Here is a 25,442-nt window from a genome sequence, read left to right on the forward strand (position 1 = left end):
TTTAAACATCAAGTATGTTATTCTGTGAATGGCGTGTCTCAACTGTCTCCCGGAGTGGGAATAGAATAGTAAACAACTCAGGAATAAAGAAACAGCAGATGAAGGCATACAGAAGCAAACAAGAGGGATAATGGACGCATGAAAGACACTAATATATATGCAAACTCGAGAGGCTCAGACTATGGTGTAAATAAGAATCAAATTACTGTTGGCGGCACCAGAGTCCATTGTGTTTACATCAGAATCAGGCCCCATCTCCCCTCATAGCCAGCGGGGTGATTGCATTAGGACCTCTCTATATTGAGTGGGAACAGCCTTTCCCGGCTGGATAACCTTGTTAGTGAAGGCACACACGATGACAGGGGTCTACCGAGTCCAGGGACAATGGCCATTGGACGTTGCTCAATGTACGTCCCCGTCAATACACTGAAGTTTGTGCTATGCTAGTGTTGATCAGGGCTTGTTAGCATAGAGCGAAGGACGGTAAGCAGCATATGAGAGGAGGGACAAGAAGCTGGGTAGGTTGAGGCATCTCTTCTTGACTTCCCGTGTTCAATTGTTTTAGTGCATATTTAAAACCACTGAGAGCTGAGCACATAGCTTTTCCTGAAACCAGTACCTTGTTTCATTGGGATAAAATATTACATGAAAATAAATAAGAGACAAGGTGGAGGCTATGATGGAGATGGGTCGATAGGGAATATTCTGATCCATAACTATTTGTGAACACAGAGAAGATAATAAAACCAATTGATGATGTAATATAAAAAAAACACATCCAGCACAACTACGGTAGTGTTCACCCCGTGATGCTGATCGATACGGGCGAGGGACGCGTGTTGTAATGAGCAGTAGTAATTGTTCCCCGTATAACTCCTGCTGCTGCTGCTGCTGCTGCTGCCGCTGACCACCGGGTATCGATGTCCGCTGCCGTGTGCCATTGTGCAGCCATTGCTGTGTTCCCTTGCATGGAGGCGAGGTGGCGGGGAGCTTGTGCCACTGACGGCTGTTTATGCTGCAGGGGAATGTGATCCATCACCACTCCTTCGGTCATTTATCTATATTCTCTCTCTGCTCCTTCGCCCTTTCTCTCTCCCTTCCCTCATTCTCTCTCCCTCTCCCTTCTACCAACTATCTCTGCCTCACTTTCTTCTCCCGTCTAGCTCTCTCCATTCTCCCCCTCTACTCTCTCCATTCGCCCCATCTCTCTCCATTCTCCCCCTCTAGCTCTCTCCATTCTCCCCCTCTAGCTCTCTCCATTCTCCCCATCTCTCTCCCTTCTCACTATCACTCTTTCCCTTCTCCTCACTATCTCTCCCTCCATTCGCCCCCCTCTCCCTTCTCCCCACTATCTCTCTCCTCCCAGGCTTTTAGCTCTTCCTCCACTGATGTCTGCCAAGTATCTTTGAACAAGCCTGCATCTTAACTGTCCACTTATTAACAAAACACACCCTGCAATGCAGATGGACCACAGAAACACATATCTCAACTAGACCAGGGCCTTGAACTCGCCAGGGTTGAGGGTTCAATTCCCACTGGGCCCAACCCTACGGTCAGAATAGAATGTTTCAACACACTCGCGCGCGAGCACACACAGACGCGCACACACACAGACACACACACACACACACACCGACACACACACACACACACTGTAAACATATTGTTATCCCTGTTGCTGAGCAATAATGAAGCAGAGTTCAAGGTAACAACAGCCTCCCGTACTTGCCTAATGAGCCTGAGTTTCCCTAAGCCATGGAAAACAGACGCTTTTCTGCGATAGCGCCCGTGTAATCACACGTCATTAGGAAGAGACACAGTGAGGTTCAGCGGAAAGATTTTAATTAAACACACTCCAAACACTCCTTGCACAGGGATCAATGGGGAAAACGGCTAGATGCAACAACAAATCGGCACTTGTCCATCTATCCATTTCAGCTTAGGTCCGGTTGCAGTGATCATGACTCCATCACACGTCCTTCTGTTGCACTCAAGTCAGGCGGGTTAAATGGGGCACCAGACCTGGGGTTTAACAGCAACAGCACACTTGGTGAAAGGGATCCACAGTTAGTCCTTTAGATCTGTAATTATATTTTACAGTGCAACCATCGTTAAATAAAGAGAAACTACATTTGAAACAAGCGTAAGCAATCTTATTTTGTTACCAGAATTACACAATGCACATCTACAATGGTTACAACTTCCTTTGGGATAGATTGTCTAACATAGATTTTAAAAGTGTTACATTGGAGTGACGGCATTCCTTGTTACTTCAATATTAAACTACATGGACCTGCTGAGAGCCGTTCTACTGGACCTTTGGTACGGTAAGATACCCTTAATAGAATGAAGTAGGCATGAGTGAGGTTAGCGTCAATTATCAATAAAATCCAAAAAAAAAGGTTAAAAGTGTTCCATTAAAAGCACACTGCAAATCTCTAGAAACCACTCATCACGTCACATTGTTTCTTCCAGTGGTCATTGGTAGGCAGTTTCGTTTAGGAGTACCACACAAGACAATATAACGAAATCACATAAATGTCCTATTATTATCTTTTCATATCGACTTATAAATAAAATCATTCTTTATGCAGATATACATGTATATACTTTTTTTTTTTTCAATGCCAACCAAAAGTTAATAAGTGCTGTTTACATGAACAGTGTTGGGCGAAACTGGTCGTAGCTGCTCTCTGTCAGCAGAAGGGCTGTATGTTTTCTACAGTTGCTCTGCTATGTATTGCATGACAAGCGTTAATGCAGGGAGGTGCGCTTCCAGCAAGCACGCCGAGTGCATTAAGCTGCTGAAGCAAAGCATGCACTAATACTTAGATCAATTGTCAAGTAAAGTGGTATGAAAGAGGTTTGCTTTTTTTTTATGTATCATTTACAATACATATCTTAAAAATAAGATGAAATACTATCTTGTACTTATGATATACAGCACCAGGAGTTAATGCCACTGTTGTTGATGAACTCTTGTTGGGCCTTCCAGTCATGATTCCCTATAGGCTGTGTGCCACCCAACCTCATCAAGGGACACCCAGTGCCCTCCATTCCTCCGTCTCTAATCTAAGAGGGGCCCAATCACCTGGGGTCGGTTGAGTAGTGCTCCAGAAAAACACCTCCCACCTGTCCCGGAGGTACATTGGTGGGTTCAGCCTGGTGAGAGATGCTTTTCGGCTGAGGTACGATGAGGAGTTTGTTGAGGTATGGAGGGGTGGCGGTCCACGTTGACGTCCCGCACATCCCGAGCGGCCATCTTGGTGCTTCTTCCCCATTATAATAACCATAACAACAACAACAACAACAGTTTGCTTGGGTTACGCTCAATAACCACCTCGATTATCTTCCTCAAGAAGTACCAAGATGGCGGCCCGGCCCGGAATGTGCCGGAACGTGCTTTTTTTTCCCCGGGACCCCTCAGATGAGCACACCCGCTCGGACCCCCTGCTACGAGCGCTTGGCCCTGGACAGGGAGCGCAGGCCGCCGTGCATGTCGGCCCTCAGCCCCGCCCACTCCGTCAGCCGCTGGGCGGAGCCCTTGTCCCGGGTCAGGATGGCGGCGGCCCTCTTCATCTTCTCCTCGTTGCGGCCCAGGTAGCGCTGGGCCTCGGCCTGCAGCAGGTTCAGCTTCTCCTGCCGGCTCTCGTCCAGCGGGATCTCCTCGCTCATGTACGGGTTGAAGCGGAAGTAGGTCCCGGTGGGGAGGAGCGCGTCCAGCATGGTGTGGACCTCTGTGCGCGTGTGTGTGTGTGTGTGTGTGTGTGTGTGTGTGTGTGTGTGTGTGTGTGTGTGTGTGTGTGTGTGTGTGTGTGTGTGTGTGTGTGTGTGTGTGTGTGTGTGTGTGTGTGTGTGTGTGTGTGTGTGTGTGTGTGTGTGTGGGAGGGAGGGGGGAAAGGTATGATGAGAAAGAGCCCAGGCATGTATATGAGGTTTGCACATCAGCGCATAAATACATGCCTAATACAGCCTGCTGTGTACAAACACAACGCAAACAGAGATTACAGTCACAGTCAGTGGAGCACACAACGCCAAAACAATACGTCAGCCGTTTCTGACAGCTATACATGCGAACGCAAAAAAAAAATGTTTTGGGGCAGCTCAGGAAATGTGTGTGTGCCAAAATCAAGGTTATTCAAAGTGCACTGGTACCGAGATGTTTATATTTTCTTCCTTGGAGGGAAAAACGCTGTCAAGTGCGATTCAAAGAGATCTGCGATACGATAAAATATGTATTGTTTTGAAAACAAAGCGCATGAGGGAGAATAAGTGAGGAGATGTGCTTGAAGGCGCACAGAGCAGCAGATGTGAGTGTTGCTGCTCTCACAGCACTCTGAAGTGAGGGGCGGTTCAGGAGGCCAGACGATTCAAATCAAACTGTCTGGCCACTGGGTTCAGCAAAACCTGGCAGGTCACCGCTGAATAAAACATTGGCTCAAATCTCCTTTTCTTCTAATGACGTGGCAAGTTATACAATTAACAAGAAAAGTGCAGACAATAGTGAAAAGCCTTCTCCTAAATCAATGGATGTCGGAAATGCGATGGTTGCATCCAATTAGGGTTGTTTAAGGTTGTTTCCGCCTCCTCAACACTGGGAGGAAGGAATGGACAATCACAGCCTGAGTCAGAGTTATGGACTGTGGGATTGGGTGTTTTATTTGTGCAGTGGGTGTAGGCAGCGGTTATGGGTCACAAATGGGTTTTTGCTGGGGTTGTTTTGCACACTGCAATGCATTTGATTGGACATTTACTGGGTTTGCCTGCCCTATAGGAAAACCCAATATTAAATAAAGCTATTAACTAAAAAAATAAAAAAATCGATTATATTCCAACAATGATCAAGGTTATTAATTAGAAAAATAAGGAAAGATCAATGTTAACCATCTTATAGTTTTGATTTATTTTGATTATGGGTGTAAGGACCTCAAATTTATATTAATATTATAACACAACATTTGTCTTGTGATCATCTCTGCACCAAACCTCTGCCCTGGCTGCTGGTGTGCGTGCGGTACACTACACACCCTGAAGGGAGCACGCGTACGATTAACAGCTGGGACAGAGGTTTACGGGTAGAGGGCGAAAAATGGGTGATGAACACTCCACTAATCTGCTCTCTCTAAATAACAAGAGGCCCAATCCCAGAGCTTTAATCCCAAAAACCAGGGGGGGGGGAGTGGCCTCCAAAACCCCTGCATCTGGGTCACACCCCGCCGCCGCCACCACAGGGACGCGTTCCCTCGCCAAAACTAGGGAAGTGCAGAGGTGCCCCCTGCCCTGAGGTGATAAGTAGAACCACCCACCGGCGCCCGGCTTGTGATGAGGCAGGACCCCCCCCCAAGGTCGGCCTGTGCCAGCGGAGCGGTCGGCCGGCCGACGATACGGCGAGTTGAAAACACCCCAGCCTTTGCTTTGAATGTGACACTCCGCGGGGGAGGGTAAAGAAAAGGATGTGTTTGTTGATCTGTCTCTTGGCCTGTTTTGAAGGGTGTCGTTTTGTTTTTCGCTAGGGCTACGGCGGTGGCGCTGGTTGCCAAATCGGTGACGGCGACCTACCTTCCGTGTCGGTGGCGCTGCTGATGACGTTCACCAGCTTGGTCTTGAGGCTGGTGTGGGTGGCGCTGTGCTTGCCCGGGGTGGCGAAGCGGCCCGTGCCAAGCGACACCACGCACTCCAGGGGCGTGCCCGGCCACAGGCACTGGCACTCGTGGATGGCCAACGCCGTGGGGTTGTTGATCAGCAGACCCCCGTCCTGTGTGAACGAGAGAACAACAACAAGAAGCGACACGAAGAAGGAGAACATGAGAACATGAGAGAGACCGAGAACATGAGAGAAACCGAGACGGAGAGAGACCGACCGTTGTTACAGCTTCTCTTTCACCGATTTTGTCCAAACTAGACATCACCACATCACACTAAATTCACTCCTTCATTAAAAACAAGACAAGGGCTTCCTTTTTTTAATGTCCCACTTATGTACACGTCGATGGAACAAATGGGCCGCGGATCACCGAGGCTCTGTGGACAAAGCGGCCGCGAGGTACAGAAGAACCCGGAACCCGTCGCCTTGATGTTCCCGCGCCGACCCGGGGCGCTTTGATGCGAAGCGGGTGCCAAGGAGATATGTTTGCTATAGATCCATAGTCTCTCGCCCAAAGGCACCAGGGGAGGGGAGAGAGAGCGTGGGGAAGCTGTGGGGAGCGTTGAATAGGCATGAGGGTTCAAGTGCGGAAGGGGATGGGGCGGCTGGGGTGGCGGCTGGCAGCCGGATCAAACACACACTGGCTGGGGGGGGGGGGGGGGGGGGTGCAGCCTGATTAAAGAGGCCAGGCTTGGGATGTGGGGGAGGGGGGACGGGGGACGGGGGGATGGGTGGGGGAGGAGCCCCAGGGTGTCTAGCATCTTGAGACGTTGTAGGCAGGGGAACAAGGTGCTTGCTTGTGCGATTGCTTTTGAAGCTATGCGATCGTACATCTCTGTCCATCTGTAACACTGTATGTATGACTGTATGTATGTATGTATGTATGTATGACTGTATGTATGTATGTATGTATGTATGTATGGATGACTGTATGTATGTATGTATGACTGTATGTATGTATGTATGTATGTATGATTAAGGATGTAGGAGGCACAGACAAATAATGCGAAGGGGAGGGGGGGGGGGGGCTGCATCCCATCCCTCCTGCTAATGCCTGAGCAGCGTGGCATAAATGAGATTTCTCCCAGTACAAATCAATGTCGAGGGCACGTGACCTGACAGGGAATGGAAGGGCTGCCTAGCGAGAAGCAGCTCCGTTCATCACCCGGCCCGCTGGACTGGCGAGGAACTTCGTTATCGCCCCAGGCTCCAAAAGACAAGGAAAAAAAACAATATATATATATATCTATATATATATAGATACATATATGGCAACTGGAGGTGTTCAGCGGATTGGCGCATCAGCACAAAGCAAACACTCCCCATTCATACAGGAGAATTCACAGGCGATGCCCATTGGATGATCTTTTCTCTATTGCAGTGCATTGTTGTTTGTTTTTTAATACACAGGAATAGAAAGGAGACGACGGGGAATGGAGTCCATCAATGTAGCAGAATGAGACAATGGGTTTGAGAAATCCCACGTGATTACGCAACAGCCAATCCTTTCCGTTCTCGTGGCGTTTGAGATAAGGGATTGGAGCGAGGAATGATCCTTTTTATTATGATGCACTGGATGAGTCGTTTTTATATGCAGTCCAAATCCCTCTCAGACCCCTCTGGTCTCTCCGACTGGGGCATGAGTCACACATCGGCCCCAGCCCCGTCCCAAAGCCCCCCCCCAGAACCGCTGACATGGAAGTTTGTGTGTCCGTAAAGCAAGGCACTATGCGGCAGCAGGGCTTTTGGCAGAGAAGGAAATGAACCACGGAAAGAAAAAAATGTGGGAATTAAAAGTGTTCCCAAAGTAAAAGTATCACAGAGGCTGTCTCACTTTGCCCAGCTCCAGGCAACCCCATCTGGAAACCAAACAGCTCAGCAGGTTTCCTCACAGCCCGCCAGCAAGGCTAAATTTTCCGAAACTCGGGTGGCAAGTGGTAGCACTGCTCTGAGTCAAGTTGTGGCCAGAGGCCACTCTGTATGGACACAATAGTCTCCATTGAAAAGAAGCAGGGAAAACATTTGTGTTCAGTCATGGACTCGAAACACCTGCTCCTGCAGTTCGGACCTTATATCAGGTTCCCAAGAAAAGTCGGTTCAAGGCACTGGGTCCTGAGGGCTTCATGCCCACTCAAAATTAATCCATGGTCAATGATTCAGATGATAATTTCTCATCCTTTATCTATTTTCACAGCCAGCTGTAATAGGCATGGATCCTTGAGGGAGAGAGAGAGATGCTCATTCCCCAGTCAGATTGCTTGGCAAGATGCTAAAGCTCACCAATCTTTTTGCAAAAGCTCTTTTGAGGCCGCTTGTATCATGATCAACTAATGATCCGCTTCAAACCAAATGCAAAAGCCTTGCACACAGAAATTAGCTGGCCATCAACCCTGATCGTACAAAGAATACCTCCCTTATTGAAGGTATACGGCAGCATTTGGCCACACCACATGCTTCTCGTTAATCACTTCTAACCCACCCGTTATCAGTGCTCTATCGGAGGGATACCGCCTACACGAGTGTAGTCAACCGACTTTGGAGGAGTCTAAAGATAGAATGAAAATGCACTTTTGGATTAAAGCCTTGAATGGCCACGTGTGTGTGTGTGTGTGTGTGTGTGTGTGTGTGTGTGTGTGTGTGTGTGTGTGTGTATATCTGACAGAGGCCAAGAGAATGTAACGAGTGGCGGGATGCAGTATCAAGTCATGTGGACGCGTGTCTTCTCTCAAGCACCCAAAGCAATCCAGAGACTATCTGGGAATCAGGAAGTCTCCAGGCTTAACACAAGAGGGGCAGGATAATGTAGTGGCGTTGGACCCAGCCCCGAAAGTCTGAACCCGTCGTGGAGGGGCCATCATCCTTGAGCGAGCTTACTCGCTCCCTGCTCATTCATGCTGTTCAATGTGAATCGTTTTTGGAGAAAATCCTGATCTCCTAAAAAAAATGATCTACTGAAGCCAGTCCTGAGGGGAAGGACGCAGAAAGACTCATGGCCATCTGCTTCAATAATGTAAAGGATGGCTGTTCTGTGAGGCGCTGGCATCCTGCCCCTGGTAGAGTAATGATTCTCAATAGACCCGACTCTCTGCTGCTTGCAGTCCTCTCCTGCTCCAGGGAATGGCGGATGACTCGCAAATCACCCCCTCTCATTTTCATATGCCTTGATTGTTAATTAGTTCTCAACTAATTAGGGCTTTTGGCACATTTGAGATCGAATTTCCCTTTCCCTAACCTTAAATGATGAAAGTTAATTGATATATATTTTTTATAGAGAAGAGAACCGAAAAAATACTCCATTCCGATGATAAACGGGGGAGATAAAATTATGGAAAGCGCGATTTAACAGGTTTCCTATATTGCTTCTTTTCATCTCTTAAACCACCATTAACTTCAGGGCCGCTCATCATCCTGCTCAGTTTAATCCGTCTAGGGGGGGGGGGGGGGGGGGGGGGGTTCAATGATTTGAATAGGAAATAGGTGCTATCGGCAGGATCGGCAGAAGTCATTTCATGCTCGAGTGTGTGTCATCTTCCATTAGCGGGGGGCAAACTTCTACCTCTCCGTCCTGCGTGCGCTGCGTGCCATCGTTCCCGTCTAGCCCATGGCAATGCTTCAGTGCTGCTTTGTGGGACGGCCCTGATGAGCCACAGAGAGCCCCCCCTCTCTTGTCTAATCGAGTAGCATATCAGGGTGAGCTTCTCTTTCTAGACGCGTTTAACAGGGGGGGGCTTCACCTCACTGCCTCTATCAGCGGCTGTGGCATCCGTGTGAATCGACAGATTTGATATTAGCTCCGCTTAGCTCCGCTTGGTTTCGGAGGATCGTCTTTGGTCGCGAGGGTGCTCGGGTACAAAAATAACATTTGATCAATATTCACGATTCAACGACTTGTCTCACAGGGACCAAAATAGTTTGATTTACGATGGTTTACTCCCGTAGAATACCAAACCTCATTCTCTGATGTCATTCTATCCACGTCCATCCATGTTTTGGCTACAACATACAAGCATTCCTAACCACATTTTTCAAGGCAGTCATGGAAACAGAAATGTCCTCCGTACCACAAAGGGTGTTTTTGTCATCGGCGGGGACAGGAATGGCATTGAGTGAGATGAGCCGGCCATCAGGCGTGGCCCAGGTCGTGTCAGAGGTCTCCATGCTATATTATGTAATTATGCCGACCAGCTCCTTCTTCCTCCTTTGCGTGCTGCAGGTCTCAGGGGGTCAGTACGAGGTTCAAGTCTTTTCTTTCCCCTGGAAGTCACCACAGAGGAGGGACCCATCTGTGTGTGGGACAGAGAGCTGGGCAACTCTGCCCTGGGCACGCGGAGAGACGATTGAGATATATTGTCTGACACTGCCCTCCGCTAAACACTGTGTGTGTGTGTGTGTGTGTGTGTGTGTGTGTGTGTGTGGTGTGTGTGTGTGTGTGTGTGTGTGTGTGTGTGTGTGTGTGTGTTAGTGTTCTCCTACAACCGAATATTGAAACACTGAATCATCCCCGACTGTTGTGACCCACAAGACTTAGTGGTGGGACAGCGACCATGTGCCCCCCCCCGTGCCCCCCCACACACACACACACACACACACACACACACACACACACACACACACACACACACACCACACACACACACACACACACACACACACACACACACACACACACACACACACACACACACCCCGAGGCTATACAAACACATTTAACCACCTCCTGGTACAATAAGAAGCATATTCTTCCTGCCATCATCATAAGCACACTAATAGTGTGATGGGAGCTCATTTCCCTAGGCGTGCATGGGAGAAGTGGTGGAAGGCTTCGCATGCATATCAATGCGTTGGTATGCTGTGAGCGACTGAGCGTGCCCGGGGATTTGCAATGGTCCCAATATCAAGATTTACTCAAGGAAATCTCATTTGTAAGCCGGTGAAATGAGCGGCTTGTTACGCACCATGTCTGCTGGGGAGGAGGCACCGGAGGAGGCCGAAGGGGTGAGAGGCCGAGAGAGAGAGAGAGAGAGAACCGGCCCGGGCTTCACAAGGCAGCCAGTCAGCGGGTCGGTCAGACAGTCAGTCAATGTAATCAGTGAACTGGCCGGATTCTCAAGTGTACCCGCACAATCAAGTAGCTTGTGTGCATGCGTTGTGTTTGAAGGAAGACAAGAGAGAAAGCAGTGAGTGCTTTGACGAGATGTGTGTCAGGATTCAGGGAAGGAGAGGGAGAGGGGAGGGGGGGGGGGGGAACCTTGAGTCTGCCTGGAAGCCTGATGCTGTATTGGGAGGGACTGAGAGGCTCTTAGCACCTACTCAGGAGGAGCCATCCGGGATGAGGAAGGTGAGTGAAAGCTCAGACTTATAGAGCTCCTTTTGCCTGAGGCATCTGTCCTCACTCTCATCTCCACTCCGAGAGAGTAAGAGAGTGTGTGTGTGTGTGTGTGTGTGTGTGTGTGTGTGTGTGTGTGTGTGTGTGTGTGCATCACACACTACGTGACAACTACTGGCAAACGCACTGTATGGCCATTCAAATAAAGAGACAAAGAGTCAAGTCAAGTCAGTCATTTGTATTTGTATAGCCCTAAATCAGTTACAGTCTCAAAGGCTTTCGTGTGGTGAAATAAAAAGCTATCAAAGGGATCCCTCCTACTGCTTTCATATGAAGTCTCTGGAGTTTCCACCCTTCAAATGCAGTGCAACTTTCGTGTCTTTTCCTTTGACGTTTAATTCCCGGTGACAGATATAAGTGTTTTCCGGTGGTTTTGTGGCAGCCTTTCAGGGGTTGTTCAGTTGGAGGGGGCCATGTTTGTTTTGCGCTCTCTCTCTCTCTCTCTCTCTCTCTCTCTCTCTCTCTCTCTCTCTCTCTCTCTCTCTCTCTCTCTCTCTCTCTCTCTCTCTCTCTCCTCTCTCTCTCTCTCTCTCTCTCTCTCTCTCTCTCTCTCTCTCTCTCTCTCTCTCTCTCTCTCTCTCTCTCTCTCTCTCTCTCTCTCTCTCTGAGCTGCTTCTAGGGATGTGGTGGTAATGGTGTTTGGTGGTGTTGGGGGGGAAGCAAAGATCCCAGGGTTCTGATCAAAAGCTGGCAGAGTCGGGGCATGAACCACCCTCCCATTCCTCCCGGTCGCATGGGGAGGTGCCATGGTAACTGGGCATGGAGAACCGGCCTCTCCTCGCCATTCAACGCATGCGAGGAGGAGGGTCTCATGTATCGTTGGTCTACAGCGCGGAGATAACAAAGGGGGTCTTAATGTGGAACATGCTCCTCCCGCTCTTCTCCAGCCCTGGTGGGTATTCTAGTATTTCTGTTTTTTTTTTTCTTTTTTCTGCCGCCTGGCGCAACAGCGCTCTATCTTGGTTACGGTGCCCAGTGTCAGGGTGCGATTATGCAATGCCTTCACTGCTTCAAAGCACCCAACTCCCCTTCCTCCCCTTCTCACTCGCCAGTTGCTATTTCTTCCCCCGCCCTCCCCCCCTCCCCGTCCTCTCCATATTACCACCATCCTAATCTACATTTCTGGCAGGCCTCGAGTTTCCGTCGATGTAAGAAAACCTGGCAGAATTTGCGGCAACATTAACAAACAATCCAAACTTTCTTTGAAACCCGCTTGTGAATTCCGGCATTCGCTCAGCACATGGTGAGCCCTCTCTCATTCACGTTGCCTACAAAAGGATTATTGTGTGGGGTTTGGGGGTGGAGGGGGGAGGGGGGAGGGCGGGTGGGGGGGAGGGGATGCTGAGCAGAATACTGTGTGGGTGTCGGTGGAAAAAGGGCGAGATGACTCCTTTGCCTGAGAATCCTGACAACACACAGAGGACATGCTATTCCCTGATCGACGCCTGGGTCCGGCGGCGACCAGGCCGCTCCAGGGCGGAGAGCCTGATAACCATGACGTCTGTCTGGTGGGCCACTCAGAAGCTGGTCCCCCTCAGTCTGTGAGGTTTCAGGAAGCGTTGACTGGATGCATTTGCGTCAGGCTTCAAGTGCTCAATTCGGAAGTAATATCATGTTGGGATTTGGACTGCACGCCCTCATTTCAAATATATCATTTTGGCAAAGGATACATTTGAAGGAAAATACAATTGGGAAATGTATAATTTCACAGTTTTCCACAAACAGCTTTGCAGTTGTTGGGGTGACACTGCAATAGATACAATCAAATTTTAATAGTAATAGGAATAAAAGTTGTCATCATGCATTTTGAAAGAAAATCTACATGTATGAACTGAAGCCATATCATTATTTTTTTTACCTAAATCAAAACATATGTTTGTCAACACGTTTAACACGTAAACCTAATAAGGGTATTTATTTCAAGGTTCATAATCCAATTACAATCCAATTACAACGTTCGCCTGTAATGATTAACGCGATAGCGCTTGCGATAGCGATGTGAGCTGAACAAATAGCAGCGAGGAGCTAATTTATGCGTCTTGAAGAACCGAGAGCCGTGTGAGATGGCACGCTGAGGAAACCTCTCACGGTACGTGTGCAGTGTGTTCTTTTTACCTCCTCAAATCAGCCAGTCTCTTTCATTCTGCCTCCCCTTCCTCCGTCTGCCCTTCCCACTCCCCTACACACCGAACACGACTTCCAATTAAGACCGGGGAGGGGGGCCTGTCTGTCTGCATGGGACCTTTTCCTCTTTGATGTGCAACACCTCCGTTTCCTTTGGTCCCACCTGAGCCTAGGTGCCACCTACGTGCGTGTATTGCTACCCCACTATTACCCGTGATTTCGTCCGTGTGCTCTGACTTGCGCTCTCCATGTCAAAGCTCACGAGGCAGGTCGAATGAAGGTTACATCACAGTGCGATGAGAAGCAAGGGGGTGGGGGGGATTCCAGCTCTCCCGATCTGAGACGGTGAGCCATCACGGGAGCGATCCGGGCTGAAGCCATTGATCCAGAGACAATCGCTAAGGATGTATTAGGGAGGGGATGGGCGCGGGAGTTGTTGTTATGGCAGAGCGGCTAATGCATGTGTGTTCAGATATATGAGTTAAGTGCATCACGCTCCGCCCCCATCACTCACTCAGGCCGTCCGAAATGTGACTGCCTGGAAGGCGATGCTGACAGCACATAAAAACAAACCCAGCCAATAATTCATAATTCTGCTGATCAGGGTTCAGATTCATTAGGCTTACCTAGCCTACTGGTGCTAGGCTAATGGGGGGTTCGATAAAGTACAGAAGCGTACACCCTTCATTATCTTGAGCGACTAAAACATGATTAAAAGACCAAAGATAATATATGGCTTAAGGTACTCAGGGCTCTCTCTTATGTTACCATTAATAGCTATGAAGAAATACTGCAATGCTTGAAATATTTATGTAAATGCACTGCTTGCGAAACCATTAAACAGGGAGTGAGGATATTCAGTAATAACTAAGGATGGGTATTTTCAATACCATTAACAACAGCACTACCTGGGATTCCGTTCGATACCAAATCAATACTCGCGTCGGTGCCTTACCTTGAGTGTAAACGCATTTCATCCACATGCCTTCTATTGGGGGGCTCATCCAAAATTCATAGACCCGTATCAAAGTGCTCATATTATCTTTTGTTAGGTTTCATGATTTATACACGGCCTATATATACACTGAAATATACATACCGACGACCATGGCTACATCAGTTCCATTGCACATCCAAGCCATGAGTGTACGAAACACAAGGTAGCATTACCTGGTGGAGGTCAGGTCCCAGGGCGAACTCCTGGAAGTATCCGGGGGCCGCTGAGGAGGCCCTGAGAGCCTGCCAGAGCTGGTGCTGGCAGCCCCCCAGGTAGTGGGAGCGGACCCCTGGCATCAGGTTGTAGTTCCTGAACACATAGGCCTTCAGAGGAGTGCCTTGGTTCACTATGGCGCTCACTGCTGACACCTGCAGGAGAAGAACCGTCACAATGTGTAATTTATATATATATATATATAGATAATTACAATTTGTACATTTGGGAGGCATCTACTAATGACCGGATTAGGATTAAAAATGCTAGTCGTCCACATTTCCATTATAATGGATTTGAAAAAAGAACGGAAGAAAATGGGAAATGTACATAATCCAGACACAAAACAGAAAACGTCAACTAAATTTCCTTAGCAGGACATATCTATGCTAACAGAACCTTCATGTGATGAGGTTGACATCAGTATGAAGTTATTTTCTTTCACTAATTAGTTTTAGTGCCTGTTTGTGGAGGAGATAATGCCAATATGGAATTTTACCAGCACAACTATTTCATTTTTCCCTGTGCCAGAATGGCACCTGTCTCACAGTGAAAGTCATGAGGAGGAGACGTGCGTATAAAACTTTATTATTACCCCGAAAGGGGCCCAGCCGGCAGCTTCTCCCACCCTCATTATAAACATACTGGGATACAGCGCTCAGTGGTCTGAACAGGACGAGATGGGGGAACGGGCCCATGCTTTCAACTAATGCTCACCTTGGGGCATTTTGCGTTTCTGGAGGTTTCCACCAGAAGATCAGAGCCAATCTTCTCTCTGTGGAAAAAAATAACAGGAGTTGATGGGTCTTTTGATGCGTCTGTTAAGTAAACACAATCAGGTCTAAATCTGTCTCCTTTGCCTCAAGATGGTTATAATAGTATACTCAGAACTACAAACAGAAATTAATTATCCAGCAGAACAATTGGATACGTTGCATGAAACATAAGTTTAATTTAAACACCTTTTTCATTAAACCGTGTTCGTGTATGTTACTGGAAATTAATTGAAATGCAACAATAATGATGATGGACATGAGGTACTTTTATTCCCATTTCCTTGTGGTAAGTCAGTACATTCCACACTCCTGCCATGAGAAAAGCTGGGAGCTCTCGTCGTCACACTAACCATTATCTATAAAGAATCACGAGCCCAGGGGAGGCAGCCTTTAGTGTCTATGGTCCTCGCCTCTGGAACCGAGTCTGCTCAGGGATTGAGGGCATCCATCATGGGTCGATAAAAAGTCTAAAAAGTAAAACCTACCCCTTTAGTTTAGCCCTCTCCTCTATTGTATATTGTGTCAACAGTTTTGGTCCAATCTCGCTCTTAAATGCCTCTCTGTGATTCTGATATTCTATTCATATATTTTGAACAAATTTCATTTGTTTACTGGTATGCTGTTGTTTCCTTTGCTAAGCAGCTTGAGTGTCATCTCCCACTATGCGACCACGGAAACCTACTTGAGGATCTTCTCCCAGGGCTCGCTGTCGTAGAAGGCGTGGTTCCAGCCCATCTTCACCGTGCCCACGAGGCGGTTCTGCTTGAAGACGTCGGAGCCCAGTTTCCTGTACATGTCTTCACACTCGCTGAGGGGGTACTGGAAAATACCCAGCATGAAGCCCAATATAGCACCTGGGGAGGAGCACACAGACACATAGAAGCTGTCATGGCGTCTGGGCGACACGAATACAAAACAACAAGATACAAAAATCTAAAAATAAGCATCAGTAAATAAATTAATAAATGGATTTTGAACACACTCGGATAGCGTATTCTGCTCACACCACTACATCAGTAGAAACACAAGACAAGATCTCAATTTTTTCACTTAGTAACACATATAAATCGAATTTGTTAAGCGTACTCTTATTATAAACTATTATTGGCCAGAGCTCAAGGCTACATCTGACCTAGTGAGGGAGAGAGTTGGGGGAAGCCAAGCGACTGATGAATAATATGCTTAGGGTGACGTTGGTGTGAAATGGTCCATGTAATGCAATTTAAATGTGATTAGCATGGGTCTCACAGAGACCATATACATACAGCGATGCATCGATTTGTGATGATTGTGCATGATTTGAAATGGGGGTGCATTTGATGATAAGATAATAGTTCACTGGTCTAATCTTGTTGTGAGAAGCTCTGATAGTTCAGAGGTACTAAGTCTGAATCCCAATGTTCAGAATCTACCTATAACTACACCTAATCTCTCAAAGACATATATCTAAACATGTACTTGGATTGCCCTTTGGTAAAAGTGCTTGCTAAAATGAATAATACACCATAGCTCATAACTTGAGCTTCAATTGCCTCTAGTTCTGCAAGAGTATGAATAAATCTATTCATTTTTGAGAGAAGATAAAGGAAACCAATAAAGTTGAAGTAGAAGAAACAAAAGGTGTTTAAGGGGTGGAGTATGGCCCACTATTTCCCCCTTGTGGCTGATTTGAATGGGAAAACTATTTGGATTATGAGAGACAGGCAACAATCATTGCAAGAAAAGTTGGTTATATTTAGCAAAGCATTTATAATACAGCTCCTACCAATTATAATAGCGAAAGTGAAAAATAACCAAAATAAACATTGCATTTCTCCAAAATAAACAACCCCAGAAAATAGCACATTTGCCATGCACACAAACATTATACTGTGCATATCAGCAACCATCAGTGGTTCCAGATGGGACTGTTAAAGCCAGATGTAGGAAAGAAGTAAATGGGTCAGACCAGCAAATGTTGAGCTCTGATAATCCACGACCCACAGTGCAGACACTTCAATTTACAGTACACATAACCGGGGCGGGAGCCGGGAGGACATATTTACCTGTACTGACACCACAGATGTAATCAAACAGTTGGTAAATGGGTTTGCCCGTCTGGGCTTCCAGTTTGTGTAGAGTCTGAAGGGCAAGAAGCCCTCTGAAAAGGTTTAAAAGGAAACATAAAGAGAAAAAGAACAAAACAAGGCAAGTGAATAAGAAATCTCTGAATATTTAAGGATGTTCAAAATTAAGCTTCAGGCTCAAATGGTGAAAGTACTTTTAGATTGGGTGCGTTGGGTCGCTTGGACCATAAGTACTCATACTGTCTTTTGTATAAAGCAGTCCACTCAGGATTAGCCTCCAGCAAATGGCAGGGTACATGGCTGGGCGTACGGGCATAAAAACATGTATTTGAGTTCAGAAATGAAGGCAGCCGTTGCCATTTATGCCGCTTTTCCACTGCATGGTACCAGCTCGACACGACTCGACACGACTCGACTCAGCTCGCATTTTTTGCGTTTCCACCGCGGTACCATGGTATCTGGTACCTGAAGTGGCTGCTTTTTCTAGTACCTACTCGCTCTAGGTACCAAGCGAGCTGAGCCGATGCTAAAAGGTGACGTCGGCAGACGGCCGGCGACTGATTGGCCAGAGAGTGTGACGAAGTCACGAGAGCGACATGGCAACCATGCTGGTAACATCCATAGCAGCGCCGCAGCCAACATGTTCCACTTCTCCAACTTCTTCAACATGCCGGCTAATAATAGTAATGTGATCGATGTCCTCCATTGTTGTTATGTGGGTTCTGTCCATGTGTGGGTTGCGTATGTGTTGTTTGCGTCGCGTACACAAATGCGTCACGACCCTTTCGCGCAGCCGACCCCGCCCACGTCCAGGAGGTACTATTTGCGGTGGAAAAGCACCCGTGTTGCTACCGTGTCGAGTCGTGTCGTGTCGAGTCGTGTCGAGTCGAGCTACATGTGCGGTGGAAAAGCGGCATAAGATTCCAATGGTTTTAGAACATGAAAAAAGCCTTCATCTGAATGGACGCGCTTCAAGAGGTCAGGATCAATAGACAAAGTTGAAAGTGTTTGAACCGCAGGGAACCACTGAGGCTTTAAGCATATCATAACATAACCTCTTAACAAGGAGAGTGTGTAAGGTTGCTAGGTGACATAAAATCAAGATTTTCTAGAGTTCAATACAGACGTTGAAATAGTACATATCAGATTTCTTTGGCAACCAGCATCCTCGTACAGTAAACCAAAACAATAATAAACAAAACAATGCGCAATCCGTAACACAGCACCGTGCCGTATTCGGGCTGTGCATTATCCAAGCATGGAGGCTTCCTACCGTAACCCTCCTCCGTCTATGGACAGCAGCCGTATGCCGCGACCTTTGACCGGGTCATGGTAGCCCACCAGGGACAGGGCCTCCCTCACGGCCGCCCTCAGGCCGGGGTCGCTGGCCTGCCGCAGACGCAGCAGGCAGGAGACGACCCTTTCCTGCAGGAGTAGCACACAGAAGACACGCTGTCGGATAGAAACCCACCTGCAGTGGCCCACCACGACACCACACTCTAACAGAACCTGCTCAGGGTGGAACGCACAATAGTCTGGCTTGAAGAGAAGAAGGGGGTCATGGGGTTGAACTGTGCAGGTGAAGCCATATGATGCACAGGTATGAGTTTTGATCTGACATGCGGGCCAATACTTTGGTCAGCAGCGTTCAAGATCAAACTGTAAATGTGTCTGTACACCACCATAGGCATACTGAAAGCATGCCTAGGCAACAAAGCATGCCTAAGCAACAGAAGACAGTCAGTATTAAACAAGACATAACAGGTACAAGAAATGAGGCAGTTATTTTTATAGAGACAAGCTTGAGTCATAAAAAGTAACTTGGTTGTCCGACTGAATGGCCATTCAATGTGACTCAGGTAGTTTAGTTGGATTAGTATTTCAGGCCAACCTTCACGGCCACACCACGGGTATCTGGGAACTCCAGGAGGTGGTAGCTGAGGTCTTCCACCCTGTTGATGTAGACCCGGACATCGGAGGCCCTGTGGAGGGCCTGGACCAGCGCCCGGGTACGATTGTCTATGCTCAACCTCGCAATGATCTACAAGAGGGGATAAGATGTCAAGATTCACAACTCCGTAATCGTATGAGGTGGAGAAAGGGATCAATAGAATATGCAATGTCGATGGACAGACAGACAGACTGATATTACAAACCAATTGTTGGTGCAGAGCAATGGTTGAACTATAGGGAAAACTACTTAGCCTTGTTAGCTTAGCCTTTGTCCATAGTTTGTATAGTCCTTACAAAGTATGTTGGTACTAGGCTTAACATTTAAACCAAATGTTTCCACTCCACCACATATAACCTGAAGCCTGCCTCAGGTTGATAAACAGATAGCAAACATGTCTAATTTAACATGTCCTTATTTTACATGGAAATGTCATTACTGAAGTAACAAGAAAAGCTCTGAATGGCATTATGTCTTGTCTCTAAGAGGCATACATATCTTAAAGTCCCATATTACATTGAAATATTATTGATTAAAATAGCATTACTATTCACAACAACAATTCTGAAGTTCTTTCCAGGGAAGCTATTTTTTGCAGTATGTTTTCCCAGAAGCCCGCAGCCAGCCCACTTCAGTTACATAGGTTCACAGGGGCTCAGGTGACTGGGTCTGACCACTGCAGTTCTCCGCCACCCATGTGGGAATCATATTTCATTCAAGGAACAGAGAATATAGGCCTATCTTAACAACTCTGGTGTCAACAAGTAGAGCCAAGCCAGAGATGATCCAGCATAACTTTTGATTACATATTAACTAGCCTACGAGTCCTATAGATTAGGCACAGAACTAAACAAGACATAACAGGTACAAGAAATGAGGCAGTAAACATACAGACAAGGTTGAGTCAAAGAAAACAACTCATCTTTTGTCCCAATGAATTGCCATTCAAAGCAGCTCAGGTACTTTAGTAAAGTTATTACAGTTAGATTAGGTAGTTATTGTGCTCACACACACACAGCTGTGGTTATTGTGGTATTAGGTGGGGTCGGTGATGCGTTTGATTTTACATTCCTATTCACTCTGACCTAGTGAATAGGAATGAACAAATGAACGAATGAAACCCGTAATTGTATCAGTGTTCCAATTCCTAGTGTCTGACTAGGCTAATTAACACATTCTGGTTCCAAGTGAAGGTGTAGGCCTACCTTTTCCCTTTGAAGAAGAAGCCTCTTGGCTCTTTCCTCTGTTGCATTCATCTCCCTGGTCACAGCGGCAACGGTCGGTTTAGGTTGTACGTCCTCCACCTTCGCCTGCACCACCTCAGCACTTTTAGGTTCCACCGCCCTGAACTTGGGGACCAAAGGCCTAATGTAGTTTCCCACGAATGCCTGGACAGTTGGTGCAGAGTAGGACAGGTAGTGTCCGAAACCCTTCCTTTGTGTGGATGGGGAACTCGTAGCAGTGGACTCTAAACCTTTATCATTGGACACTGGTGTGAGACTACTGCTCTTTCGTCCCTGAACGTAGGTAGAGGCCTTTTCCTGAGCGGTAGTGGTGCTGCCAAAGTAATTGTTGACATGATTGGCCAGGTAACTGTAAGTCTCATCCAAACTGACTGAGAAGGTGCTGGGATGGAAGAGCTGTGGCGGGGCAGTTGTGTTCTTGGTCCCTTTGTCGTTCACTTGGCCCTCATTTCCTTCCTGCTTCTTTACAACCCCAGTGCTATTAGCAGCGGTGACAACATTTCCCGGGCTTTTCTCTTGAGGGTCAAGCTCACTTGGGACTGTGGCGCTAACCGTTGCCTGGACATCGTCTTGGGAGGGGACAGAAGTATCGTTTGAAGCTTCTTCTACTATTGGAGGTGTCTGTGTTGTAGAATTGAGGGCAGTAGCAGCAGTGGAAACGGAATGAACATGGGAGGGAGCGGGAGGGAGAGGGGAGATTCTGCCCTGGACGGTTTTTGCGGTTTCCGTCACCCCGCTCTCCTTAACCTCTTTGCCCGCTTGGGAAGCGGCAGGTTTGAGCCGGGCTATTTTAGACTTGAGTTCCGTGTGGGTCCCGCTCACAGCCTTGGAGACGGTGTCCAGCGTGCTCCGGATGCGAGACATGTGTTGGCTGAAACCGGGAAACCAACGAGAAGTGGAGGCGTTCAAGCACAGCCTGCTGGTGTGGAGTCTAGCTCTGCAGAGCCATCCTTTACGTCCCCAGCTCCGAGTGGTCAAGGGGCTCTTCCAGCTGAGGCAACCAAACTTGCGGTTGACGGACGGACGGACATGGAGTCTGCAGTGGCCGCTGCGTAAAGGAAACAATGCAAGTGATGCCGCAGGTGTCTGCCACACGTGGACAGCTCTGCCGACTTTCAACACCAAGGTATCTGGAGGCCATCTAGGAGCCATACCGTTTTCCCCTTCAGGTGACAGGTGGCAAGCCTTCACTGAATCCAATTGACCATTCTGTCTAAGCTGTTGATGAACAACAGAAAAGTATGACATGCATGAATGAGAGAAGACAAAAACAAACAAACATGGAAAAAACATGACACATAAACTCAGAGCCAGTCAATGGCTATTAATTGTAGGAAACGGATAGTTCTACAAACAACAACAAAAAAAGTAGTGCATGCTAGAATAAAAGAAGACAGCATATGAAACGGACAAAACACAAGACCTCAAGAACTGATAGTGAAAAGATCATACATATATACATATATAGCTATTCATCTTCCTACCTTGTGCTGACAGAGACTAAAACATTTATCATATCTAACGTTACAGTCCCGGATTACACAGCGTATCGCAAGCAGGCTAACGTAGCTAGCTAACATTTAACGGGGCAGAAACAATACAAAACATACCTACCAGCGTATGAAAAGTCTGCCAATATTACGTATTTGTGTTATTATGTCGCTAGCCAAAAGAGATACTATGACCGCAGCCGAATAGGGCTTCAAGTTCACAAAACAAGGAGGAGGTATCTTAATTTGACGCTATCTCTGACGAATGACGTGAGCACAACATCAGACATCAGAAAAACAATGGTCACGTGATTTCGTGCTTGAGCTCCTATTGGCTGCCTAAATGGGTACATGCAATGCCGCGTTCTTATTGGTCACGGTCGTGCTGGTTAACTATAAGTTCAGCGCCGTTAGGTGAATGGAGTTGAGTGAAGTGCGAAGTGGTAAACAACACTTGGAAATTTGGAAGTGAAAAAACTTGGGAGTTTACGCATCAATGTGGTTATTTGGTAACGATAAAGGTAAAGCGATGCTGAGAGCAAGCTTTCATGGACGGGGGAGAGCTGGTAGGACTGGTATTCATCACTTGAAATCTTTCTTTTTCATATAATGGTCTATTTATCCATCGATCAATTCCCTTTATTCTTTAATCGATATATCCCAAGTCCAGACTCGATTTTAGTATTGACAGTTTAACAAGTTTGCAGACGTCCGCCTCCACTAGAGGGCAGCAGAGACGTCCACCTCAACTAGAGGGCAGCAGAGACGTCCACCTCCACTAGAGGGCAGCAGACGTCTGGCTTAAAAGCCCTGCTATGGAGGAGAAGAAGAGAAGAAAACGCGTCCCTCATCCACAATCCTCAATTTTCATCTTTCTTGTCTGATCTGTGATGTTTCTTATTTGACCAAGGGTCCATTAGACACATATACGCGGATTAACACGAGACATTTGAGATTTATTTACAATCATTCGGTCCCTAGAAAGGTGGGTAATTTCACAAAATGTTATACAATCGTGTAGAAATATTATATTTAGTGTAACGTTATAATCTGACATCCACATACAAGGCTACCTGTACCGTGGAGTGTTATTGAGGAATAAACATCTTGATGACACAAATAATAATAATCTGGTGCGTTGAACCGCAACAAGCCATCTCTTGAGTACATTGTTTTGAAGTAATAAACATCTCAGGATGAATTATCATCGGATTTTCTCTCAAATGTCCCAAAGTTGCCTGCATGATGCAACATTGCATTGGATAATTAGTAAAAGAAGGATATACTATGAAGTAGATGATGTGTATCTAGACAAGAACCAACAAAGTCATGCTTAAGTATAATTCTGTTACTGGATGTATATTTGATACTGCGGTAGCACTGCATGTACATCACCTGCCTTCATAGCATTCATATCAACTAAAGACATTGTTCACACTCACAGATGTGTCCTTAGTTAACGTTACTGTTATTCCAGCCGATCACAGAGCTCGACACTCTGTTCACACTGCCACTAACAACGTTTTGTCCTACACAGAAACCATGGCGAATGCACAGTCAGCTTTAACGTTTGCTGTCTGTGTCTTTATGATAACCGAGTTGATCCTTGCCAAAAAGGATTACTATGATATTCTCGGCGTGCCTAAAGAAGCCACTGAGCGTCAGATAAAGAAGGCTTTCCACAAGCTCGCTATGAGGTATCACCCAGATAAGAACAAGAGTCCAGATGCTGAGATGAAGTTCAGAGAGATTGCTGAAGGTATGGACATTATTTTCCTCCACCTAAATCTAAATACAACACAACGTTTAAATTATTGTTATGTTATTTAAGTGTATTTTATTTTATTTTATTGTCTGACAATGTTTATATGTGAAGCACTTTGAGTCTGCCTTGTGTATGAAGAGTGCTATATAAATAAAGTTGCCTTGCCTTGCCTATTGAAAACGTTTGGATTGTACTTTTTTTCTAACCCTTTTATTTTTTGGATAAACAGCCTATGAAACCTTATCAGATGAGAAGAGGAGAAGAGAGTATGACCAGGTTGGACATAACGTATACTTCAACCGAGAGACCCAGGGAAGAAAGAGGCAGAACGTCCACCAGCCTTTCAACTTCAACTTGGACGACATGTTCAAGGACTTTGACATCCACAGCCAGAACAGGCATGCCCGGCATCGGAGAAACTTTGAGGAGCACTTCAGGTCCCACCAGGAGCTCCGCAGTAAACACAAGAGACATGTCCAGGGGTCTTTTGGAGCGGGGGTCTTCGATGACGTTTTTGAGGACATGGAGAGAATGTTCACCTTCAAAAAGCAAGCCAAGCAAAGTGACAGTGGGTTTCAGAGTGCGTCAAAACAGCATTGTAGAACAGTGACCCAGAGAAGAGGAAATATGGTGACCACTTACACAGACTGTACTGGGTCTTAATACAGTGTATCAAACTGAACTTTATTGATGATTAACCTGTCCGAGGTTTGGTCGTCTGTCTGTTGACCAAAAACTGTTTCCTTCAGTTGCTGTATAATGTTTAACCTCAGAATGGAGACATGACACATACACTGTATACACAGTTGAAATATGCTCTTACAGATGGTAGTTAACTGTCAGTAAATGTTATCTCCATGTATTTTATAAGGACAGGTCAAGTAAGTTATTTCGATATATTTAAAAAAAGCTGATGCTGGGAAAGCATCTGTAATGCAGCGGTGATAGTATTTTTGTGAGCACTTTTTAATGGCTGGATGTGAAAGCGATCTTAAGAAAAGAGATGAGCTTTATATTTCCAGAAAAAAAACCTGATATTGGTTGAATACCTCCACTCACTACAGCTACCACTTCTAGTCATTCTTTGTACAGTGTGTGTACTTTGTGTCCGGCATTGTTTTCTATTGTGTTCCCCTGCAGAAGGCAGAGGAACACAAGGCAGACAACAATAGCCAAAAGTGCTATTTTGCTTATTATTGTGCGCTGGGTAACAATGTAAACAAAGGTCTGCTGCTCTGCATGTTTGCCCTTTTCCTGTTGTTGACTGGTGTCTTTACCACTTATTTTGTGTAATTCGATGCTACATTCAATATATTTAAAAGATGTGGTTTGATTTTACTATTTGGAAGCCAAGCTGACCTGTAGTTTCCATCAGGTGGCCTTATGGAATCGTCACGCAGGACAAGCATGTTTAACTGACGCCTAGTAACAAACATGTCTATAATCCTAATCTCTTGAATAATGTATTGTATAATACATATAGCACTTTCATTTCTGTATATATAATATTCGAATCTTGAATGTATGTTTTACATTATGAATGTTTTGAAAAAATAAAAGGTTTCAATTCAGAATTCAATTCTTTGATATTATTTTGTGGCAGTGGATCATAGTAACAGACACATAGAATCCGATTATTTAGTCAAAACAAAGGTCATGAGCGATGAAGACTTACGTGCCAAGACTTTGCATTTATGCAAATGACCCTCATTACTTTACAGATACCGTTGTCTGAAAAGAGTGCCTCCCTCCTTGGACATGTGCGACGATATTGTCCACTCTAGGA

General features: G+C 46.4%; 2 protein-coding genes across 6 annotated transcripts; one reads left to right on the forward strand and one right to left on the reverse strand.

Annotated features, from left to right (window-relative positions):
- Positions 1–1,820: 1,820 nt before the first annotated feature.
- Positions 1,821–22,177, reverse strand: LOC132464188 (calcium-independent phospholipase A2-gamma-like). Of its 4 annotated transcripts, none has more exons than XM_060060433.1 (10): positions 22,016–22,177; positions 20,363–21,619; positions 19,098–19,247; positions 18,480–18,631; positions 17,186–17,280; positions 15,823–15,994; positions 15,082–15,139; positions 14,325–14,519; positions 5,560–5,755; positions 1,821–3,737 (listed from the first exon to the last, which is right to left on the reverse strand). In XM_060060433.1, the coding sequence occupies exons 2-10, from the start codon at positions 21,551–21,553 to the stop codon at positions 3,454–3,456; spliced, it is 2,493 nt and encodes an 830-aa protein (XP_059916416.1). In that variant the 5' UTR covers positions 21,554–21,619; positions 22,016–22,177; the 3' UTR covers positions 1,821–3,453. The 4 variants fall into 4 exon arrangements, with proteins under 4 accessions (XP_059916416.1, XP_059916418.1, XP_059916419.1 ...); XM_060060435.1 differs by having other exon boundaries at positions 20,363–21,449; positions 22,016–22,166; XM_060060436.1 differs by having other exon boundaries at positions 20,363–21,449; positions 22,012–22,150.
- dnajb9a (DnaJ heat shock protein family (Hsp40) member B9a) lies at positions 22,167–25,235 on the forward strand. 2 transcript variants are annotated; one of them, XM_060060458.1, is made up of 3 exons: positions 22,167–22,876; positions 23,429–23,650; positions 23,886–25,235. In XM_060060458.1, the coding sequence occupies exons 2-3, from the start codon at positions 23,434–23,436 to the stop codon at positions 24,317–24,319; spliced, it is 651 nt and encodes a 216-aa protein (XP_059916441.1). In that variant the 5' UTR covers positions 22,167–22,876; positions 23,429–23,433; the 3' UTR covers positions 24,320–25,235. The 2 variants fall into 2 exon arrangements, with proteins under 2 accessions (XP_059916441.1, XP_059916442.1); XM_060060459.1 differs by having other exon boundaries at positions 22,167–23,650.
- Positions 25,236–25,442: the final 207 nt, after the last annotated feature.

Source organism: Gadus macrocephalus, chromosome 9 (genome assembly GCF_031168955.1).
Source record: "Gadus macrocephalus chromosome 9, ASM3116895v1".
Taxonomy (NCBI): Eukaryota; Metazoa; Chordata; class Actinopteri; order Gadiformes; family Gadidae; genus Gadus; species Gadus macrocephalus.

Excerpts from the sequence above, each read along its gene's own strand:
- LOC132464188 (XM_060060433.1), bottom strand. The coding sequence starts at position 21,553 with ATGGCTCCTAGATGGCCTCCAGATACCTTGGTGTTGAAAGTCGGCAGA. Across the intron at positions 15,140-15,822 it reads CCCTGGGAGAAGATCCTCAA|AGAGAAGATTGGCTCTGATC; the intron begins GTAGGTTTCCGT and ends TTTTTTCCACAG. Across the intron at positions 5,756-14,324 it reads TGGGACCTGACCTCCACCAG|GACGGGGGTCTGCTGATCAA; the intron begins GTAATGCTACCT and ends TCGTTCACACAG.
- dnajb9a (XM_060060459.1), top strand. The coding sequence starts at position 23,434 with ATGGCGAATGCACAGTCAGCTTTAACGTTTGCTGTCTGTGTCTTTATG. Across the intron at positions 23,651-23,885 it reads GTTCAGAGAGATTGCTGAAG|CCTATGAAACCTTATCAGAT; the intron begins GTATGGACATTA and ends TTGGATAAACAG.